General features: G+C 39.2%; 1 protein-coding gene across 1 annotated transcript; it reads left to right on the forward strand.

The window, feature by feature from the left end:
- The first annotated feature begins 6,786 nt into the window (after positions 1 to 6,786).
- LOC309825316 (U3 small nucleolar RNA-associated protein 14 homolog A-like) lies at positions 6,787 to 9,090 on the forward strand. The gene is given in 3 exon segments (XM_082658860.1): positions 6,787 to 7,224; positions 7,227 to 8,092; positions 8,096 to 9,090. Coding segments are annotated over 3 exon segments (2,256 nt in total). The 5' UTR covers positions 6,787 to 6,812; the 3' UTR covers positions 9,074 to 9,090.
- The last annotated feature ends 12,255 nt before the right edge of the window (positions 9,091 to 21,345 follow it).

Raw genomic sequence — 21,345 nt, forward strand, 5'->3', positions numbered from 1 at the left:
CTATTTGCTTACTGACTTCTCTACCCACCTCCATTTCAAAAAATTCTGTATTCCTTTGTTCATTGTTTACTCAGCAAATCGGCATTGTTTGCCTAATATGTGTTAGACCCTGGATATACAATAGTTCAGTTTTCAAAAAATGATTTTAGTCTACTACTAATATGAATCCAGCTCATTTCATCATTTATTCTTTCTTTTCCTAAGAACAACTCTACTTTCATAGGAGAAGAGTCATTTCACTTAAGCTGAAGTATCTCTTTCTGGGAAGAGTATCACTGACATTTCATGTACATTCATCCTTAGAGTAAGCAGGAATTTATAATCTGTCCCTTAGGAATCATCAAAAATAATTTGAAAATCACCCTAGCTTATCTTCGCTTCTGACAGGAGTTTGTTTGTAATATCTTTATTTTCCCTGTTCAGTTTGCCTTGGGTTTCAACATTATTCAGTCCTTACACTCGACGTCTTCCCAGCCTCCGTTCCATACCACCTTCTTTCAACACTTAACCGAACCGTGGATGGTGATGTTACGTTGACTTATTCTCAGTGTGATCTTCAATAGGGTCAGCAGGCAGTATTTTCTGCAAAAGGCATTTTCTCCTAACTGAAAGGAGAAGAAAGCTAACTCTAGTTTCCTGTGGGCCAAGTCCCTTGTGAATTCCGAGAGGGAGAAAAAGGTTAATTGTTAACAGGTCTGTGCATGTGTCGCTTACAACTCACCACTGCATCCCTTCAGTCTCACACCCTTTCAGCAGTAGCGTTTAGCACAATGAGACCAGACTGAGTTTTTTATTGCTTTCTTCAGTAAGATACAGGGTGAGCTTAAAGAAGGCGATCTTTAAGATTTATCTCTGTCTTCTGGCGTAAGAGTTCAATAATTCCTTTAATCTGTGTTGTCATCTCCCTTGGCCTTTTGCTTTACTTTAGTCTTTTAACATCTCACCTTACTTTAATAGCAATTATCAGAATCCATATACTAATTCAACCTAACAAGAACTCTAGTAGTATGAACCTAGTCTAAGAAAGGCACTGAACCTGGCATGCACATTAGACTTCATAATGATACCATATTTCACAGGCAAATGATCTGTCTTCAATAACTACAGTTTAGCTGTAATTTATCTTTAGAAGATCTCTGACAATAAATCAAAAGAGTTAATTGGATTAATTTTCCTTAAGAGAGAATTAGAGTCTTATAACATCCCTTAGTACTAGTGAAGCAGTGGGCATAAACTTGCCAATGTACCATAGAAATAATTTAAATTTAGTGAACAGGATCAGCAGAAGTAAAAGCCAGGCTTTAAATGGAATTCATGTATTCTAAATTTCTTCTAGAATCTTTAAAACTATATATTCATCTAGCCATCAGTCTGTCTCTTATCTATCTCTATATATCTGCAGCTATATTTTGAAATACACTTAGTTCTTAGAATTGTCATTGATTTTCTATTTCAAGAGGCACTACACACAGGCTGTATTTCTAGGATGTTTTGGGTTAGAGCAACAGCATAGCATTTCTTGAAATTTCACAAAATCTCTACCTGTCATAACTCTAGATAACCAGCAAAAGAGACGTGAACATTTCAATACTTGTATCTTCACCATCCTGGAAATAAATCAACAGAATCATTTGTCTTCATTTCATAGGTTTATCCTGTGAAATGGGATAGGACCTCCATACATCATGTGGTTCGTCCTATATCTGAAATCATAACCATCTTTAGAATCATATACTTGGTATAATTTTCAATTCAAAAGTTTCTTAGAAATCCATTCGTCCATTTTTTCTGAACCATCTTCCAAAGAATATTCACATACTTCAACATACTAATAGGTGTTTGGGGAAAAAGCTTCTGTGTGGAAATAGTTGGAAATGTCCCCTCTGAAGGCTCACAGTGGACATTAGCATATTAAAGGCTCAGCAGACCTGCAGTAAAAAAAATAAAAACAAAAAACTGCAGGTTGGGGAGGGTGGGGACTTTTATATTTTATTCTCTAAATATATTTTACTTTTTCCTATTTTATACAAAAATATATGGTGTGCTATCTGAGAAAGAAAGGAAGAAATAGATGGCAGAGAAAGTGGAGAAAAAGAAGAGAGATAGGGAGAGATTTGATCAGTCCCAGTGAGGAATGGAACTTTAAGGATTAAGAGACGTGTCTGAAGAGCATTTTTGTAAAGTTTTGTAATGTGCGGTACTGTATATCTCTAATGTGACAAGAGTCACATTACTTGTCAGGGCAAGAGAAGGAAGAAAGGGAAAAAGGAGGGAAGAAAGGAAAGAGGGCAGGAGAAAAAGAAGGGAAAGAGGGGCACAGAGAGGAGGAAGGAGAGAGAGATGGAGAAACCTTGTGTTTACAAAACCTATTTGACTGTAGAACTCTTGATTCAAAGAGTATCTACAAAGGCTAGCGGAGTGCTGGTAAATGTTTAACAACCAGCTCTTGGGAAAAGGTGGGGCCCTGATTTGGAGCATTTACCAACTGCCATGGTGTGAACACTTCCTCCACGGCCAGTGTCAAACACAACGTGCACTGCCTCACAAGCTCCTGGCTCCAGCACACCCCTGCCAGTGAGCCTCGAAACAGGATTTTGGAAGCACTGAGCTGGCAAAACTTCTCCTTCTTCCAGTCTCCCTCCTGGACATAAACATTTTCAAGAGGAGCAAACTAGGCCTAGAGAGGTTATTTGACTGTCGAAATTATACGGCTACTCATCTTTAGTGGTATCTAAGCTCTAATTTCTAAATTCGATGATGATTTCATACTATCTAATGTAAAAATCTAGCTATGTGAAAGGAAGTATAGTGTCATAGAGCCCAGTGATAAGGAAGACCCTTCCCTTAGAAATACGAATAATATCTTTTAGCCGCTCATCTCCTCTGCCTGCAGATGGCATAATTTGGATACTGTGTGTCTATTACCCATACCTTTTAAGAGTAATAATAAATGTGGGTTCATTCATTCATAAATACTTTTAAATCCTTAGTCAAAAGCAGCTGTATGACAATTTAAAATGTTCTGAAGTCATTCAAGTCTCATTCAAATTGTGAAATCTCTCAGATCTTGATCTTGAACTGAGGTCAGAGGAAGGACGCTATTTTAGAAACAAAGGAAAGTTAACTGTAACCTTTCAGTGCTTTTGTTGTTCAGCTTTTCCTCTCAAACCATAATTCATCTTATATTTTTTACTTGCCTCATCATATTTTCAAAAGACAAAGATTTGTTGAGATACAGGCTTTTAAAACATAGAATTGTTTTGATACATATTTACACACATATATATAAATAAACTTGATTTTGTCTGTGGAAGATGATGCTTCCTTTGGGTTCAAAGATGAGAATATACATTTGCTTGTACTGAGAGTCATTATCCTTTGTGGCAGAGACATCCCTGTGAGCCCTTCTATAAAAGGATTTGTTTTGTAAATCCCAGATTCTTCCCTGACTGGCCTCCACTGATCTTAGACAAGTCCCTTAATCTCTTATAACTTTGATTTCCTTATTCATGAAAAGAATGGGATAATAGTAATCTATACTTTATGGGGTAGTTGGTTTCAACTGCACAGATTTTAAGAACTGGTTATTAAGTTTGTGAATTTCACTCTAACTTTTGGCCATTTTACAACATTCTGACTCTTTTCGACAAAAGCTTGGTGAGAAAAAGAAAACTAGAGCTAAAATTTGTTTTCTTTAAATTGTCTGCAGATTGAAATCAGGCTCTGGCTGAACCACATTTTACACCTCAAGGAATGATATGTTTAACATTTTTCTGTGGTCCCTTTTCCATAATGATGCATTTCTGATTTTTCAGAGACTCTAATGAAATTCTGCAAATTTTCAGAGGTTTTTAACTTGAATTTTCCTTTCGCTCCAAGTTTCTCCATAGTTGCAAAGTGATTGGTCCTTTGACAATGCATCATTCAGGAAGACAATTTCCTGAGAGTTACCTAGCTTTGCTGGAAAATTCTGAACAAAATAGGTAACTGTAGGTACAATGAGCCCTCCTAGGATTGATATTCTGTGATCATAGTCATTGCTCCATTCATGTGTACTCAAGTAAGTTTATTAAGCAGCTTGTGAGTGCATATATTTTAGAAGAGAGAATTTTGGTGAAAATTCTGTAAATGATGTTACATTAAGAAGAAGAAAAACTGTAATTAGTATTTAAATAGGACTTTATGGTTTACCCAGTATTTCCCCATGTTGTCTCATTAAATCCTCACAACAACCTCCCTAAGGTATATCATCCCCATTTTATGGATAAGGAAGTTGAGGTTTCAAGAAGTTGCCTTATTCAGGTCAGTGGAAGCCTGTCAGGGAAGTTTGGGACTCAAATGCTGTGAGGACTAAATGGGGTTAAATACAAAAAGCAGTTAGTACATAGGAAGCACTCAGTAAATTCTAGCTTTAAAAAAATAGATTTGTGTGGCTATATGGTCCCCTTTGTTGACTAAAGGAATTAATCAGACTTAAAACTCTGCTCATGCAGCAGAGGTAACAAATTAAACATATATGAAAATTCCACAGTCACTACCATCTCTGACACCAAAAACACTATTGTCAAACAGTGTTAGAGTATTGGAAAGTATATGTATTAATATGTATAAAATTCATGATACTTGAATTTAAACATTAATCCCTAAGACTCCAGTCCAAAAATTCTATGACTCTATAATAATTTGGTACTAGATATTTGATAGAATGAGTTTACCAAAGACAATTACTCAGATTAGTTATCTCGGTTTTTTTCCTTTTAATCTCAACATAAACCTAGTCTAAAATTAAAATTTCTACGTTAACTCCAGGCACACACAGAATGTCCACATAAGGCCCATCTCTTGGGGCTTAACCGTTCACTCCTGTCTGCAGAAACCTAAAGGCCACCCCAGGCCACCAACTTAATTATAACCAGGATGCGCACCAGAGGTGAAAAACCTCCTAGAGCAGTTTTTCAATCATCATCTCTCCAACTGACCTGGACTAGTGACACGAAAACCAACAATTAAAAGCCTCAAGTTTAGAAATACATTCAGTTTCCCAAGTCCCCAAATGGCAAAGGTTAAGTGAATTATGTGGAGATAATTCGCCAACATCCCAAGGGAGGGTCCTGCTGACTTCAGATTGCTGGCTGTTTCAGTCTCATTTTTCCTTCCCAACTGATATGCTTCTTGCAGTAGTGCTGCCAATGTAAATATCAGAAAAATGAGAAAAGTTGCAGACAGGGAAAATAAAAACCCTACAATATGTTTTCTAGGAGGGACCATGTGATTAGCACACTGTGTTTCAGTTAACACTGAAGGCTTTTTCCTCTAGCTGTTTTCAAGAATAATAATGAGTAAATTTACACTCGCCTCCATTAAAAATATTTAAGATCTTTATGGTGTTGCTTTGCTACTTAAATTGGAGAGCGTCGCCAGGCATCTTACTGTGTGAGACCATAACGGGAGCCGCAACTCTCCTTCAGGCTGAATCAGAAGCACCCATTACACCTCGAGTTGTGTGGTAACACCTCCACAGTGTTTCCAATTAACTTTGTAAGTTTTTAATCAGTGACAAATGCATCTTTGTAAATTCAATTTACCTTTTATTGCAGCGCTATAAACCGTCTTGCTGCATTCCGGTACTTTGTGAACATTTTACTTGCTACTGACATAAGACAGCTGTTGGACCTACAACAAAGGCTAAGCTTTATGAGTTACCTGAATTAGGATGTAGGTAAAGTAATTAAACCCCAAAGAGAAAGAAGGAGGAAACAGATAGCCCTCCACAATCCACACACACCAATACGAAGGCAGGAACTCCTGAAGCAACTGTGAAGCTGAAACATTCAAGATTAAATTGCCAGAAACTCCCTTCTTTGATTGTGAGTTGAAACTCACGTTATGTTGAAAGAGGTAGATAAGTGAAAAGGTCAGGCACATTTTATTAATAAATCCATACTGATATTTGTTTTTCTTTTTAATCAGATTCAAATGCATCCTGTTAAAGGGCCATGGGTGATTAGGTCATAAATCTGAACAACCTTGAAGATGATGAAGGAAATGCTTCTCTGTAAAGCGATCATCATGCTGCCTGTTTCATCATTTACACATTTTTACAGGTGCAGGGAAAATGTTTAATTTCAAATTGCTTGCAAGACTCAGAATAAAATATTACTTTATAGGATCTTCAGATAATAAAGTAAATGAGCTAATAGCACACCTGAAAATACAGGTTTTTTTGTTTGTTTCTATCTTTGCTCCTAAAATAATAAAACGGCAAAAAATTAGGGGAAGGATTAGTGTGTTTGACCTCAGCTATACTGACTTAAGGATTCTAGCTTAGGTTTTCCTTTGTGTGAATATTACTAATGACACGTTCACTCACTGCCCCTTGATGAAATTATGTCATAGTGAGTAATATGGTCATGAGACATATCTTTTGTTTCATATTTAATCAAAAGTCTGCATTTTTATAAAGGCAGGAAATTTATAGATGACATTTACCATTTTTTTCCTTAAATACTGAAGAATTCTTTTGTCTTATTTTTAGATTCATCACTCAACCATGAGACATTTACATCTGTGGCTTTCTATTATCCCATTGAAAATATTGTAAATGTTGTAATTTGTCAGGAGTTTTTGGACCCTGGCATTATTCTAATTTATTTATTCATTCATTCATTCATCAATTCACTTATTCATCAAGTGTGTAAGCTCTGCCTAGGATAAGCAGTGACTGAAGATGTGGCCCCTCTCCTGAAGATCAAGGATTATAAATGAGCCTTTTGGCTTCCGCTTCTGGCCCATGTGAGATACAGGCTGGTGAGATGAGCTCGAGTCGGGCTGCGGAGAGCAGCCTTCTGGCTTTAAACCAACAGGAAGAACTAGAGGATTTGCCAAGAGAGTACCCCTTGAGCACCAGTGAAGATAAGGGGGACAGTGATGGAGAAAGAAAGCATCAAAAGCTTCTGGAAGCAATCAGTTCACTTGATGGAAAGAATAGGCGGAAATTGGCTGAGAGATCTGAGGCTAGTCCGAAGGTGTCAGAGTTCAGTGTCAGTTCTGAAGGATCAGGAGAAAAGTTGGTCCTTTCAGATCTGCTTGAGCCTGTTAAAACTTCATCCTCATTGGCTGCTGTGAAAAAGCAGCTGAATAGAGTCAAATCAAAGAAGACTGTGGAGTTACCCCTTCACAGAGAAGAGATTGAGCGGATCCACAGAGAAGTGGCATTCGATAAAACCCACAAGTCCTTTCCAAATGGGATCCCGTCGTGCAGAAGAACTGGCAAGCAGAGCAGCTGGTTTTTCCCCTGAGCAAGCAGCAGTCCATCTTTCCTCCCATCGAACATGTGGTCAGTGGCTGGAAGGCAAGAACTCCCCTGGAGCAGGAGATTTTTAATCTCCTCCATAAGAACAAGCAGCCAGTGACAGACCCTTTACTGACTCCCATGGAAAAGGCCTCTCTCAAAGCCATGAGCCTGAAAGAGGTGAAGATGCACCGAGCAGAGCTTCAAAGGGCCCGGGCCCTGCAGTCCTACTATGAGGCCAGGGCTCGAAGAGAGAAGAAAATCAAAAGCAAAAAGTATCACAAACTTCTGAAGAAAGGAAAGGCCAAGCAAGCCCTAAAAGAGTTCGAGAAGCTGCATAAGGTCAATCCTGCTGCAGCACTGGAAGAACTGGAAAAACTCGAAAAGGCCAGAATGATGGAGCGAATGAGCCTTAAGCACCAGAACAGTGGGAAATGGGCAAAGTCAAAGGCAGTTATGGCCAAATATGACCTGGAGGCTTGCCAGGCTATGCAGGAACAATTGGCCAGGAACAAAGAGCTGATGCAGAAGATCCAGGTGGCCTCCAAGAGTGCGGAAGAGGAGGGAGGTGCGGAGGAAGAGGGTGAACCCTTTGTCCCTGACGTGGTGAATGAGGTGCAGGTGAAGGCAGACAGACCGAACCCCTGGATGTTCAGGAATCACTCAGGTGACACAAAAGAGGCTGAGGTCCAGGGGGACCCTGAAGAACTTGCAGAGCCTGCAGCTCAGGAGGCTCCTGAAAGTGAGGAAGAAGGACCAGTGGTAGCGGAAGAAATTCCGTTGAAAGAATTTGAGGAAAGGTGATCACTTAGACAAAAGTCTGGGCTCAACCAGATCGCCAAGCCGGTGGGCAGTCAAGAAGCAAAAGATCTTAGCAGCCAGGAAGTGCTGTCTGAATTGAGGGCACTGACTCAGAAACTCAACAGGGAGAGCCATCAGTCCAGGAAGCAAGAACTGAGTTCAACGAGGACAGTTCTGGCGGTCCAGAGAGAGGAACCTGCCGGGGAGGAAGAGGAGCCTCTGTTGCTGCAGAGGCCGGAGAGAGCACGAACTCTGGAGGAACTGGGCAAAGAAGGATGTTTTCAAAACAAGGAGCTTCCCAGAGCTGTGGAAGAAGGGCAGCAGTTGGAGAGGAACCCAAGTAATCATCTTGGTGTCCCCAAGGAGAAGAAAAGGAAGGAGCAAATGATTGATCTCCAGAACCTCCTGACCACAAAATCTCCTTCCATGAAGTCCTTGGCAGTTCCCACGACAGTAGAGGAGTTGGAAGATGAAGAGAGAGATCAAAGCCAGATGATAAAGGAAGCTTTTGCTGGGAATGATGTCATCAGAGACTTCTTGAAAGAGAAGAGGGAAGCTGTGGAGGCGAGTAAGCCGAAGGATGTGGACCTGACTCTGCCTGGCTGGGGCGAGTGGGGTGGTGTGGGCCTGAAGCCCAGTGCAAAGAAGAGACGCCGGTTTCTCATTAAAGCCCCTGAGGGTCCTCCAAGGAAAGACAAGAATTTGCCAAATGTGATTCTCAATGAGAAGCGGAACATCCATGCAGTGGCTCATCAGGTGCGGATGCTTCCATATCCATTCACACACCATCAGCAATTTGAAAGGACCATTCAGACCCCTATAGGATCTACATGGAACCCCCAGAGGTCCTTCCAAAAGCTGACTATGCCCAAGGTTGTCACCAAGCCAGGCCATATCATTAAGCCTATAAAAGCAGAGGATGTGGGCTACCGGTCTTCCTCAAGGTCGGACCTCTCTGTCGTACAGAGAAATCCAAAATGACTTCTCCATACGTCACAAAAAACAGCTGAAGAAAAACTCTAGATTGAGTTGCTGGAGCAGTGACACCTTGGTGCCCATAACTGGGAGCCCTGACTGCTCCTCCATTGGCCCGGTTTTACTCCGAGCTGCAGGATCAGTTCCAAAACTGGCTTAGCACACCGCGGGTGTAGTTAAGCCACATGTTAGAAATAAAGGCGTTTTTTTAATCTAAAAAAAAAAAAAAGGATTATAAATGAAAGAAAATTTTCAGACCTATATATATTTATGTGTTGTTTATTTCAGATGTTGATTTAGACTTTATATGTTTTTTAAATGTTTTTAAAAATCAGCCACAACCTAAAACTTTTCATTGAATCCATACATTATTACCATTTCTAAACTGTAGGCTCGTCTTTCTTTGACCTTTTCTGAAGGGCATACTCTTTGAATACTGTGTTTATTCTTCTGTATGTATCATAGACACTTTTGATAGCATATGACTTCTTTCTAATACATCTACAAACTAGGCAGAACACAGTTTTGATTTCATTACCCTATTTTTCCCCATTCTTTATTACAGGTATTAAAGAATAAAATTCTTGACAGGTTACTGTATAGCTACTTTAGAATGTAGGAACTAGACATGAAAAGGGCCCTTTCAACTTGCTATCAACTGATCATTAGTTTCTCACCATTTCTTCTGGGTGCTCAGAAAAATATGGCCAGGTGTAGGAGAGGAGTTTTAGCAGACAGTATTGAGTTTATGTTCTATATCCCACAATATGATTTTCATCCAGTTGCAGGAGCACTCCAGTGATAGTCCCGGGACATGGAGGACAAGAAGATTTATGCCCTAGCACAGCACAGTCCTTAGATAGGGAGGCCATCAAGGGGGTTACTAAGCGTGGTTCCCCACCCTCAGTTCTCAGCCCAACCCTAACAAAACCAACCCAGGGATGTTCCCAAAGAGGTGGAGAAACAGGTGCCCTCCCAGAACTCAGGCTTTCATGATCATCTCCCAGGATGTCATCTGACACCCCAACGCGACACCAGAACATGCCTTAAAGTTGGGACAAATCAAAGACGAGATTCAAAGGCTTTGCAGAGGTGCCCTGGTGCAGTGAGCAAACTGTAAAAAGCTGCCGCTTACTGATAGCTTGAAATACACAAGCAGGCATGGCGCTGTCACAACAGCCCTACATGGTTGATAAGGAAGCAGAGGCGCAGTGATTTACCTGGAGGTAACAGAATTCTGGAGCTGGAATTCATACCCGTGTTGGCCATGAATTCCACAGTTATGGACAGTATTGCAGACAGTATAACAGCCCATACTCTTAACCACTATACTAACCTGCCCATCAGATGCCAAAATGTCACACTATCTCTGAAGCCTAAATCCTTATTCTTTAAAATAACATTTTAAATCTATGATATCTCTTGAGTAACAAAGTTTACACCCCAGAAACCCATCCTTATGTGAAAACTAAATAATTGTTGCTATAGTTCAATGCCATTTCTTTTTACTTTATGCTGCCAAGCTGTGTTCGATAGACACTATTACCGCTGTAGTAGTATGCATTAGAATTAAAGACGCTCTGTAAAACAGCAACGAGTCTGCCCTGTTTCGTTGCAAAACATGCCTCTATTTTAGAAAAGTAGATTAATTTTCCCCCCACTGGATTGTTTCCGTTTAAACCATCTTACAACCAAAGCTACCTTACCGTAATTTATGTTTAGCTTTTTTAATAAAAGCCTTCTAATAATGTCTCTTGCATATGAAGGACTTTATAGTATTGTATGTGATATGCAAATTGTTTCCACCAAAACAAACTAAAAGCAGGTTTGTACATATTCTGTATTATTTAATGATGTAAAACTCTAGCTCTTGAAGTAATTAATTAGGGATCATTAGGAATTATCGTTTTGGATCATGGTCAGGGAACATTTTAAAAATCAATGAACATTGAAGGCTTCACTCTCTCCACACCCCAAAAAACAAAAATGATTAAGAACAAATTCCTCGGGTATTGTCAGCACCCTCGGAACACTCACGTCTGGTATCTTCTGCAACAGCTCAATCAATAGGGAAGAGTAATGTAATAATTGCTGCAACATTTTCTGTAATTCCTCATTGTGATAGCAACAGCGTTTCAGTGATATTCAGAGAGACTATTTATGGTGCTTAAGGTAAGAAGGTTCTGCCATGTGCAGAATAACAAGTAGATCAGCGTGGATATTTAACCCTTAATGTGAAAAACTCAGTGAAAGTAAAGAAGCAGTTGAGCACTTATCGTAAACTTAAGTTATCAAATTCTCTCTGTGCCAGACAATAGTCACAGGACATTGAGCCACAGGGCATTTGAACAGGCAGAATAGTATTTGATGACCATTAATTAATAGAGGACCAGTTGAATAAAATATGGTATATCCACACAACAGAAGATTATGCAATTGTTAAATAAATTGTTAAAAGATGAGGAAGCTTGCTGTGTACTGATATGAAAACTTCTCCAAGATATTTTATTGAGTGGACAAAGCAAACTGCAGGATATTTTGTATATACTAGTCTACTTTTTACATATAATCGGAAGAAAATTAAGCACATACATTTGTATTTACTTCTATATCAATAAGGAAACTCTGAAAGCTATATCTAAAACTAATAACGTTTTTACCTGGGCGTATTTGTGGTAAGGTGGGGGTACTGGGGTGGATGGAAGACATTAATGAATGCAAGCTATTTATATAATTATCTTTATATAAATATCATTATATATTTTATATATATAAATTATTTATATACATGTAATGAACATGTGAATGTATTACTTATTCAATAAATTTAAAGTTGCTTAAGTGATGTATGTACCGTCAACAGGAAACTAGTTAAGTAAATATGGCAGATTCATAGAGTGGAATATTATGTGGCCATAAAACAGAATAAGGAAAGTCTTTATGTGTTGATAGAGAAAGATCTCTCAGATGTGTTACTGTGTTTAAAAGGATATTCACGTGCAGAATAATGTCCTTCACATGCTACCATTTTTTTGGAAGGAGGAGGAATATAAACTTGTACTTGCTTGTGGATGATTAATTAGCTCTAAAGGGACATACACAGAATGAATATCTGTGGTTGGTTCTGTTGAGGGAAACAACTTTGTGGTGTAGCTTGAGGGTAGAAGGGAGACTTTTCACTGAATAGCCTGTTAATGCTTTTTTTAAAAAAAACCATTTGACTGTTATTATCTTTTTATAAATATAAAATTCAAGCATTTAATTTTTAAAACAGTATTTAATTATAATTACTGCTTTTTCCTAAAGAAAGAAAAGAATGAATCAATAAATTGATCTCAAAAGTACAGAAAAGAAGAAAACCAAGCTCTAATTTATCAAACTAATTTATCAAATTATTAATCCAACTACTATCAAACTACTAATATTTCTTCTAATTTTCTTCTATACTAGTTTGACTGTAGTGTACTACTTTGATTCAAACTTAGCTTAATAAACTTAACTGGATTCATATTTTCTAGACATGTAAATACATGTCATATTTGTCTCTCATCCACCCCACCTCCCACTCCAGGAAGGGAAGACTAAACGGACTGAGATTGCATAAGTTAAATTTTACCTGGTTCATTATCACTTTCAAATAATTTATGCATATTAAGCAGCTGCTTTTCTTCTCCTATGTGTCAATCATGCAAATTAGCAAGACCTCAAAGAAACTAGCCCATAATAAATCAGTTGTTAAGCTAAGTCTTTCACAGGGTTATCTTTCCCTGTGCAGATGTTAACAGCTGTAGAGCACCCACACTTCCACATTGGAAAGTAGTGGAATGATCATGAGTTTATAGTTAAACACATGTAAGGTTTAATCTTGCCCTGCCATTTATAATCTACATGTCCTTGGACAAATCATTTAATGCCTTTATGCCTCGGTTTTCCTTATCTGTAGAATTGGAATGCAAATGCCTATGCACAGGGCTGTCATTTATATAAGGTAGGAGACTAAAGTGTTTAGTAGAACTTTTGTTACTGGGATGACCAATTGTCCCAGTTTCCCTGAGACTTTTTCCTTCAGCCCTGAAAGTCCCACATCCTGGGAAACTCCTTAGTCCCAGGCAGATCAGGACAGCTAGTCACCCTATTTGCTACAAAAGGAATATTCAGTGTGAATTAAAATTTTGGGTGCCCAAACCTGGGAGGGCAGTAGTGTCCACAGTAGATTATTTTTATTCCTTCTTGAGAGGCTTCAGTGAGGACACAAAAAGTCAGTTCTGAAAGTTTTAGGCAATTAAAGTACAAGATTGGAAAAAAAAGAAATTAAGATTTCACTACTTGTGAAGGCAATATGTGGTTCTATGATAATAGAAATACTGTAGGACATTTGATGAGCACTTATATATGTGTATGCGTATATGTATATATGTGTGTGTGAATGCATATGCCAGACACTGTTCTAAGCACTTCACATCCTTTATATCATTTAATGCTTACAATCCTATAAGGAAGGTACTGTTACTCTCATTTTACAGATGAAGACACTAAGGCACAGAGATGTTGAGAAATTTGCCCATAGTCACCAAAGAGGAGATGATCAAGGTGCGATTCAAAAACAGTAGAATGGTTCTGGAGCCCATTCTCTATTAAACGTGCCTCTAAAGGACCCTCAATATTGAGAACTTCATCGTTCATTTCTATTGTAAATGCTATAAACAGAAGTTCATCAGAGAACATTGAGGTAGGAACTCCACAAGAAGTTCTCAACTGAGCAGGAGAGAGATGCAGCTGCTGCCTCTGGGAACCTTAGGAAACTCTGAAGAAGAAGGTGGAGCAGCCTCAGCTATTCATCATGGACACACTGACACTTCTGAGTATTGGAGGGTGACAAGGGGGAGTCAGACTCCTAGTTATTCCCTTTTTCCCGTGCTTCCCTCAACTTCTAGGAGACCTTGGCGGCTAGCTGAAGCAGTTCACAGAAAAATCTACCCATATCTTTGACCACAACAACACTATGAAGATTAAAGGGAGAAGTGTGTCCATTACAAAATGAAGACCCACCTTCCCCAAACCTACTTCTTTGTTACCTCCTGCCACTAAGCATGGACTCTGCTGAATCTCCTGTCCCCAGTATGGAATGGACTGGGAAGAGCACTGACCTAGAGAGATTTTTAAACAACCTGTCCAAAAGCACTACCTCTTAGCCATTCTGTGCCTCAGTTTCCTTGTCTGTAAAATGGGTCTTATAACATTATTCCTGTCTACATCACTCACATTATTATGAGGATCATGAAATCTTGGTCTGTATAGTAAATATTTGTGGAATGCCTAATACGTACAAGGTTATAAATGAGAGAAGACGACAATAACAACAAAAAGAAAGTACAAGATAGGCAGGGAAAGGTGAGTAGTGATTTGACTTGGGAGCCAGATGGCCTGCATTTTAGTTCTGGTTTTGTTGGAGACCAACTATGTGTCTGGCCTCAATGCCACTGGGCCTTGGGTTCATCATCTATAAGTGAGAAATTTAGATCAGCTCATTCTTAGCTCTAAAATTCTATTTTAGGGATAGTCAGAAATCCCCAACTGCTGTGAAAAATCTCTGCACACCACTAAGAGGAGATGAAAAAGCTCAGCACCCCTTGTCTTTTCAGTCCCTCCAACGCTATGAGCATGTATCGAGCACTATCTACTGCGTGGAAAACTTTCTGCTGAGTAGGAACAAGGTGAATGAGACCCAGCCCGTGCCCTCCATTCACATAGGACTGAGTGAGAATTATTTTTGCCTGCCAAAATCTGAGAAATCTCTGGCAGGAAGTGGGTTACCAGCTGGGGCTGAAGGTTGGGTAAATCTTTAATGGGCAGTAGATGACAAGGCACTGAGGGCAGAGGCAGCAGCCTGAACAGGGCAGGGGAGTGCTAGTTGTCTAGAATCCTGCTGCAGACTGCAAAGAGAGGTCACGGGGCTTGGTGAGAGCAGATAATAAATATTACAGAGAGCTCTTCTACTAGGGTCACAGCTACCCAGACTGCTAAGTGGGAACGAAATACACCCAGACTGCTAAGTGGGAAAGAAAATGGAGGCCGTGGGTAATACGGGGGAGCAGAGAGAGGAGAACCTGAAGTGGAAGCCTAAATGCAAGGCCCAGGAAAGGCTTCTTTAGAAAAGGCGGGGGTGGGATTTGAACAGGTTTGTGAATATATGACAAATTAGCAGCCGAAAGAGAGCAACATAGAAAAGTTCACTTTGGGAAGGAGCAGGGAATTTTATTCTTTCCAGACTTCAGCTACGGGAAGAAAAGAAAACTTCAAGAAAATGAAAATAGTTGATAAAGGGTGGGGAGAGGTGGAATTGGAGGAAGGTCGTCAAAATTCCAGTCATAAGACAAATAAGTGCTAGGGATGTAATGTACAACATGATGACTACAGTTAACACTGTTGTAATCATATATAGGAAAGTTGTTAAGAGAGTAGATCCTGACAATTCTCATCACAAGGAAAAAAACATTTGTTTTTCTAAATCTGTATGAGACGATGGATGTCGACTAAACTTATTGTAATAATCATTTCACGATATATAAGTCAAATCATTATGCTGTACACCTTAACCTTATACAGTGCTATATGTCAATTACATCTCAATAAAAGTAAAAAATAAGTGCATTTAATAATAATACTACCAAAAAAAAGAAAATAGTTGGTGGAATTTGTGTTACATGGTCTCAATCAACAGAGTAAAGTAACAGTCAACAACACTGCACCAGCCCTTAGTTGACTCCATTTTCACCTCAGTTTGGTGAACTGTTCTTCATGTTTCTATAACAAGGACAGTGGTACTTAATTAGTGGGATAATTAATGTTTTGGTTAACTGAAGGCTTACTGAAGATTTCAAACAGAAATTCTACCTTTGTTCCAACTTCTGTTTTTAAATTTTGTAGAAGTCTATTCTACTCTCCTTTCTTGGAAATTAAAATGTAAAAATGGGCTTAAAGTTAGGATTTATTGGGTTTTTTAATAAAATATTCTCAATTTTAAAATCGATGATTATAGAAAATATGGAAAATAAGAAAAGTGTGAGGAGGAAAAATTTTCACATAGCCCACAGCCCAAACATTACTAATATTTTGGGGCTAGTATTTCCCTCTAGTTTTTTTTTTTCTAGGCATTTTTAACTGTTATGGTCTGATGCAAATAATATATATTGGGGTTTTTTTCCATTTAATCATAGAAAACAGGAATTTTCTCATTATTACAAACTGTCAAGAGTTTGCCTACACTCTTCATTTTAATATCTGAATTCTATGATGAAACTATGCCATTAATTATTTAGTCACTCCTCTATTTGGACATTTGGGTTGTTTTTAATTTTTCACCATGACATATAATGCAGCAGTATGCAAATTAGAAAGGAGTTTTCTAATTTATTTAGGATAATTTTCTTAACTTTGATTCACATACCATACAATTCATCCATTCAGAAGTGTTTTGAATTAAGTTTTAATTCTGTGATTAAGGATCTGGCTGTTACTAATGGTCAGTTGTTTCACTGGGAACAATGATGTCCCAAAGTAAAAGCCCAGGACAGTGTTGTCCAATGGAAATATAATGCAAGTTATATAGGTAATTTTAAATCTTCGAGTAACCACATTTTTAAAAAGTAACAAGAAACAGGTGAAATTCATTTTAATAATACAATTTTATTGAACTTATATCTAAAATATTTTCAGCCTTTTTTTTTCGGCTGCAAAAAGCTTTACTGTTCCCATTTGGCCCAAGGCTTGGGAGAGGGCCCCAGGGTGGTTACAAAGCTGCCTAGTGGCTGCAGAGACGGGCTTCAGGCAGAAGCTCTGACGCTAGAGGGGCTCCTCAGACGCCGCTGTGGGACAGGCTGGGACCTGGGACCCTTTACTGGAGTGCTTGCACCTGGACAAATGTCTCCTCCAGCAACAGAATACAAAGAAACTATAAGGGACTAAAAATAACTGCCTGCTTGCACAGTTGGGGCAAATTATGAACAAAGAGATACAAAAAGGCCAAAACCCAACTGACACTTCAGAGGTGTGGGGAGTAAAAGCAGGATACTAGGCATGATCCCTGCTCACAGCACCACCAGAGGGATGGGCAGACCACCTAAGCCGCCCCTCCAGCCCCACCCGCCGATCTACCCCTACCCTCACCCCATTTAAGGGACCAGTGCAACGCACCCTCGCCATTCCCAGGAACGAGCGAGGGCACCTGTTACTTGCTTTTGCTCCCTCATGCTGCAGCATGAGTCCCAATAAAGCCTTGCCTAAATTCCCCTTCTGGCCTCTTATCAATTTCTATTGATTAAAGAGTCCAAGAACCCAGGTTGGTAACAGCTGGGCTCCAGAAGGCCCTAGCCATGCCTGAGGGTGAGTGTTTGGAAGAGAACTCGCCCAGCCCTGCCTGGGGACCAACCAGCTTGCCGAGGTGAGTCACGTGGTCCTCATCTTCTCTGTGAGTTTCAGCTGCTCAGCCAGGTCGCGGCTCTCCGGGAAGTCACAGAGCGGGGCGTCTGGCGGGCAGCTTCCACAGAGTCCTGGGTTTTACCCCACTCATCTTGGGGTGGCTTCTGCACGTCCAGGAAGGGGGCCGGCCCGCTGGCTCTGCATTTTCAAGAGACGGCTGGGCACCCTCGCGCTTCTCCTCGGCCAATTCGTGGAAAAAGTGGCCCACGCTCTCCAGAGCCACGTCGTCTCGGTGGAAATAGGAGCCCAGAGAGAGGTAGGTGTTGAAGGCCTGCAGATGCAGGTTGCCCGGGCCGTGGACGGCGACCTCCACCTCGGTGGAATAATTGTGACGAATCTGGGAGCTCATGGTTGATTGGTGATAAGGCGCTAAGCTCAAAAAATGGTGTTGGCTGGTCCTTGTGGCCGAGGATAGCTCAGTGGTTGGTTCTGAAGGCTGCGACTGGAAAAAGGTTGGAGTTTGGTCAGAGGCTGGAGCAAAGGGCGTCCCTGGGCCTGTTCTGTCCAAATACTGTTGAAGCAAGAGACAGATCCGCAGACCACCAAGCTCACTGCCTTAGACTTTAATCAATATAAAAAATTATTACTGAGATACTGTCTTTTTTATCCACGTTCAGTTTCCAAAAATCTAGTATGTATTTTAAACTTTAGCAAGTCTCAATTTGAACTAGTCATATCTCAAATACTTGACAGCCTCATGTGGCTAGTGGCTACTATGTTGGACAGTGCTTGCAGGTCTAGGAGTTTGGCTGACCAAATCTTTGGAAGGTAGCAGAAAGTTGCTTTAAATATATCTTCTGATTTATTTCCCCTTATCTTCCTTTTTTAAATTAAAAAAAAATGAAGCAGGAACAAAATTTAGGTAACTGAAAAATCCTCCTAGAGAATGGTTAACTAAGTACTTACTCCTTTCACATACTACTTCATACTGAATATTTCTACCTCATGAGTAACAATTTATAATGTGTGAAAAAAGATGGTTTTAAAATATCTACTCTGTTATTCCAGTTGGAGGCTGGAGCTATTTCTGTTTATAGAATCTATGTGATTGTGCTGAATGCTAAACATCAGTGCTGACATTCTCCCCTAGTGGTAAATACTTTCCTTTATTGGGTCTTTAATGATGAAATAAACAGGAAAGAAAAAAAACATAAATGGATTTCACTGTTCTATGCAGGTGAAAACCATGTTTTTCAGTGTATTCTTTTCGCAATAAGTATTTGATCTGAGGGCCTCTATAATCCCAGGACACACAATCGTTCTCTGTTGTATGACAACTTCCTGCCATGAATAATTATTTTCCAAAAGCTATCAGGTCAGAGATGAAGCAGAGAGTGGGGGAAAGAGTCCATGGTGACCTCAGGCAGATTTTTTTACTAGTAGGAATCAGTCAGCTAGTTATTACCACCTGGCGCTGCTAATGAGTCTAGTTGGGAAAACAAAGCTGCTGAGCGTTCCACAGCAGGCTGTGCTGTGGTCCAGGTCTGGGGAGTCCTTTGGGGTCTGGTGAGCATGTGAAGATACATTTTAAGGTGTTTTGATTATTACAGAAATCGAACTCTTAGTTCTTCAGTTTTAAAAGAAACTTGTTGGGAATTCCCTGGAGGTCTAGTGGTTAGGACTCGGTGCTTTCACTGAAGAGGGCTGGGGTTTTATCCCCGGTTGGGGAACTAAGATCCTACAAGCCGCACAGTGCAACCAAAAAAAAAAATGTTGCTGAGAAAACATTATCAGTTATTGATTCATTTATGCTTCTGTAACCTAAGTATTTTACTGTATTCACAATATAATTTAAAAAACAAATATATCTGATACATTAAAACCCATTTATTTGTAGTACTCTCAGAGGAAGTATACTAGCTCTTCCAAGAAAGTATTTCCACTACTAATTCAAATTGCCTCTGACAATCTAAATAGACAATATAGTGCAGTTATCCAGAGCAGGAAGGCTATTGTCAGAGAGTCCTAGATTCATATCTGACCTCCACCAGTTACCAACCCTGTGACCTGAAGAACATTATTTTTCTGTGCATAAGATCTTTTCTAAAAATAGGAATAGTGAGAGTTATTTGAAGGCTCAAGTGAGATAATGCATATGTGGTACTTAGCCGAATGCCCATCACTGCTGTCATTGTCGTAGGGATTTTGGGGGGAAAAGGGGTTATTATTATCACATACATCTCACGTATTCCAAGGTATCACAGGGTAGAGAATAGCAAATGAAAAAGCCAGGGGAATAGCAAATAATCAAGCATCAATTATGTGACCCAACTGCTGTGCTACATGAGAGGAAAGCATGGCTATCCCGTAAGTTGTGAGAATGAGGGGAAAAAAGACTGGAGTGATGGGAAGAGGAAGTAGTAGGAAATATTAAAGTAACTTATTTACCAAAAAGATGCTTTACTAAAACACTTCACATGTTGTTAAGTAATGCATTCAATATACATTTGTTGAACGGTAACCATATGCAAAACACTGTGCTTGGTATTGGGGTTACAAAGATTTAGATAAGTTCGCTGCCTTCAATAATTTCAAAGCCCAGCAGTGTGTTGCCTTTATTATTGTACTGCAGTATGTACCACCTTGCCTTGTAGTCCTTGACTTGTTCGTCAGTGTTGGCCTCTTGATTGCTGTCTTATTCACATTTGTACCTCTGCGCTCAGTACCGTGCCTGGCTCATAATGGGTACTCAGTAAGTGTTTGCTGATGTGAATTCCTTAGCATGAAAAAGGGATTCAATCGCTATTGAATTTCCAACTGTAATAGATAAGCTCCTTGAAGGCAAAGACCCATGCTTGTAAACGTCTTGATGCAAAGAAACTTCTTGATATTAGGTTAGCAGTTATGCCAAAATTAAAATACCATTATTAAAATGAGTTTGTGTAATATTAAAATACAGTTACTGCAGTCTCAATTTTCAGCAGGTTCGTTTAGTCACAGGTGCATAAAATATACAATTGCATTGCACTCTTATCTAATTAAGGGCAATAAAACAATGCAAATATGCTCTCTGATAAATAGGTTATACTTGAAGTTTGGAAAAACTTTTATTTTTCAGTGAGATGCTGTAAATAAGCTTTTCGCTGAATCATAAATGCTGGGACTTCATTTGTTTTCCCTTCAGATTACTTTGGTCTATTTCCTATTTTTAAAAGTAATAAAATTTAAGTAATAAATATGTTTAAATGAGGAAAAACTGATTACATCATATGTGTGTTTTCCAATTCTCATGTGGACGTTATGTAGTCAATGAGGGCAATTCATAATACTGTTGCAGTGTATTTGATAAAATTATGTTTTGAGAGTGCATCCTTTCTGATGTCCTGTGAAGTTGCGCATTGTGATATCATTACTGAACTTGGATAGATTGTGGAAGTTTGTAACTGATGCCTTGATAGGATGAGCAGAGACAGGCTATAGATATTCCTAGTCTATTAAAGCTCATTATAATCAGTAGTCAAATCAAATTGTAATCTACAGCTTAATCCAAGAATGATGACTTTCCATTAATCTGTGATGGATTTTTATTTCTTTATTATGAGCTAAATGTGTAAACACAGAAGAATTAACAAAGCCATCTTGGCACAATCTAATTCTCAGGGCTCCCTCTGCTGGTAGTGAAAGACAACAAATTTACAGAGAGTTTAAGAATAAGGGTATTATCATTATTACAATTTTGCCATTTATATTAAAGCTAAATTTAATGTTGGACCCTTATGCAATGAAACCAAATGTTTTGGTTTACAACTAGCTAATTTTCCCACTAAAGATTAAGTGATATTTTTGTGGTTGAATTAGTC

Source organism: Grampus griseus (genome assembly GCF_964374135.1).
Source record: "Grampus griseus genome assembly, chromosome: 7".
Lineage (NCBI taxonomy): Eukaryota > Metazoa > Chordata > Mammalia > Artiodactyla > Delphinidae > Grampus > Grampus griseus.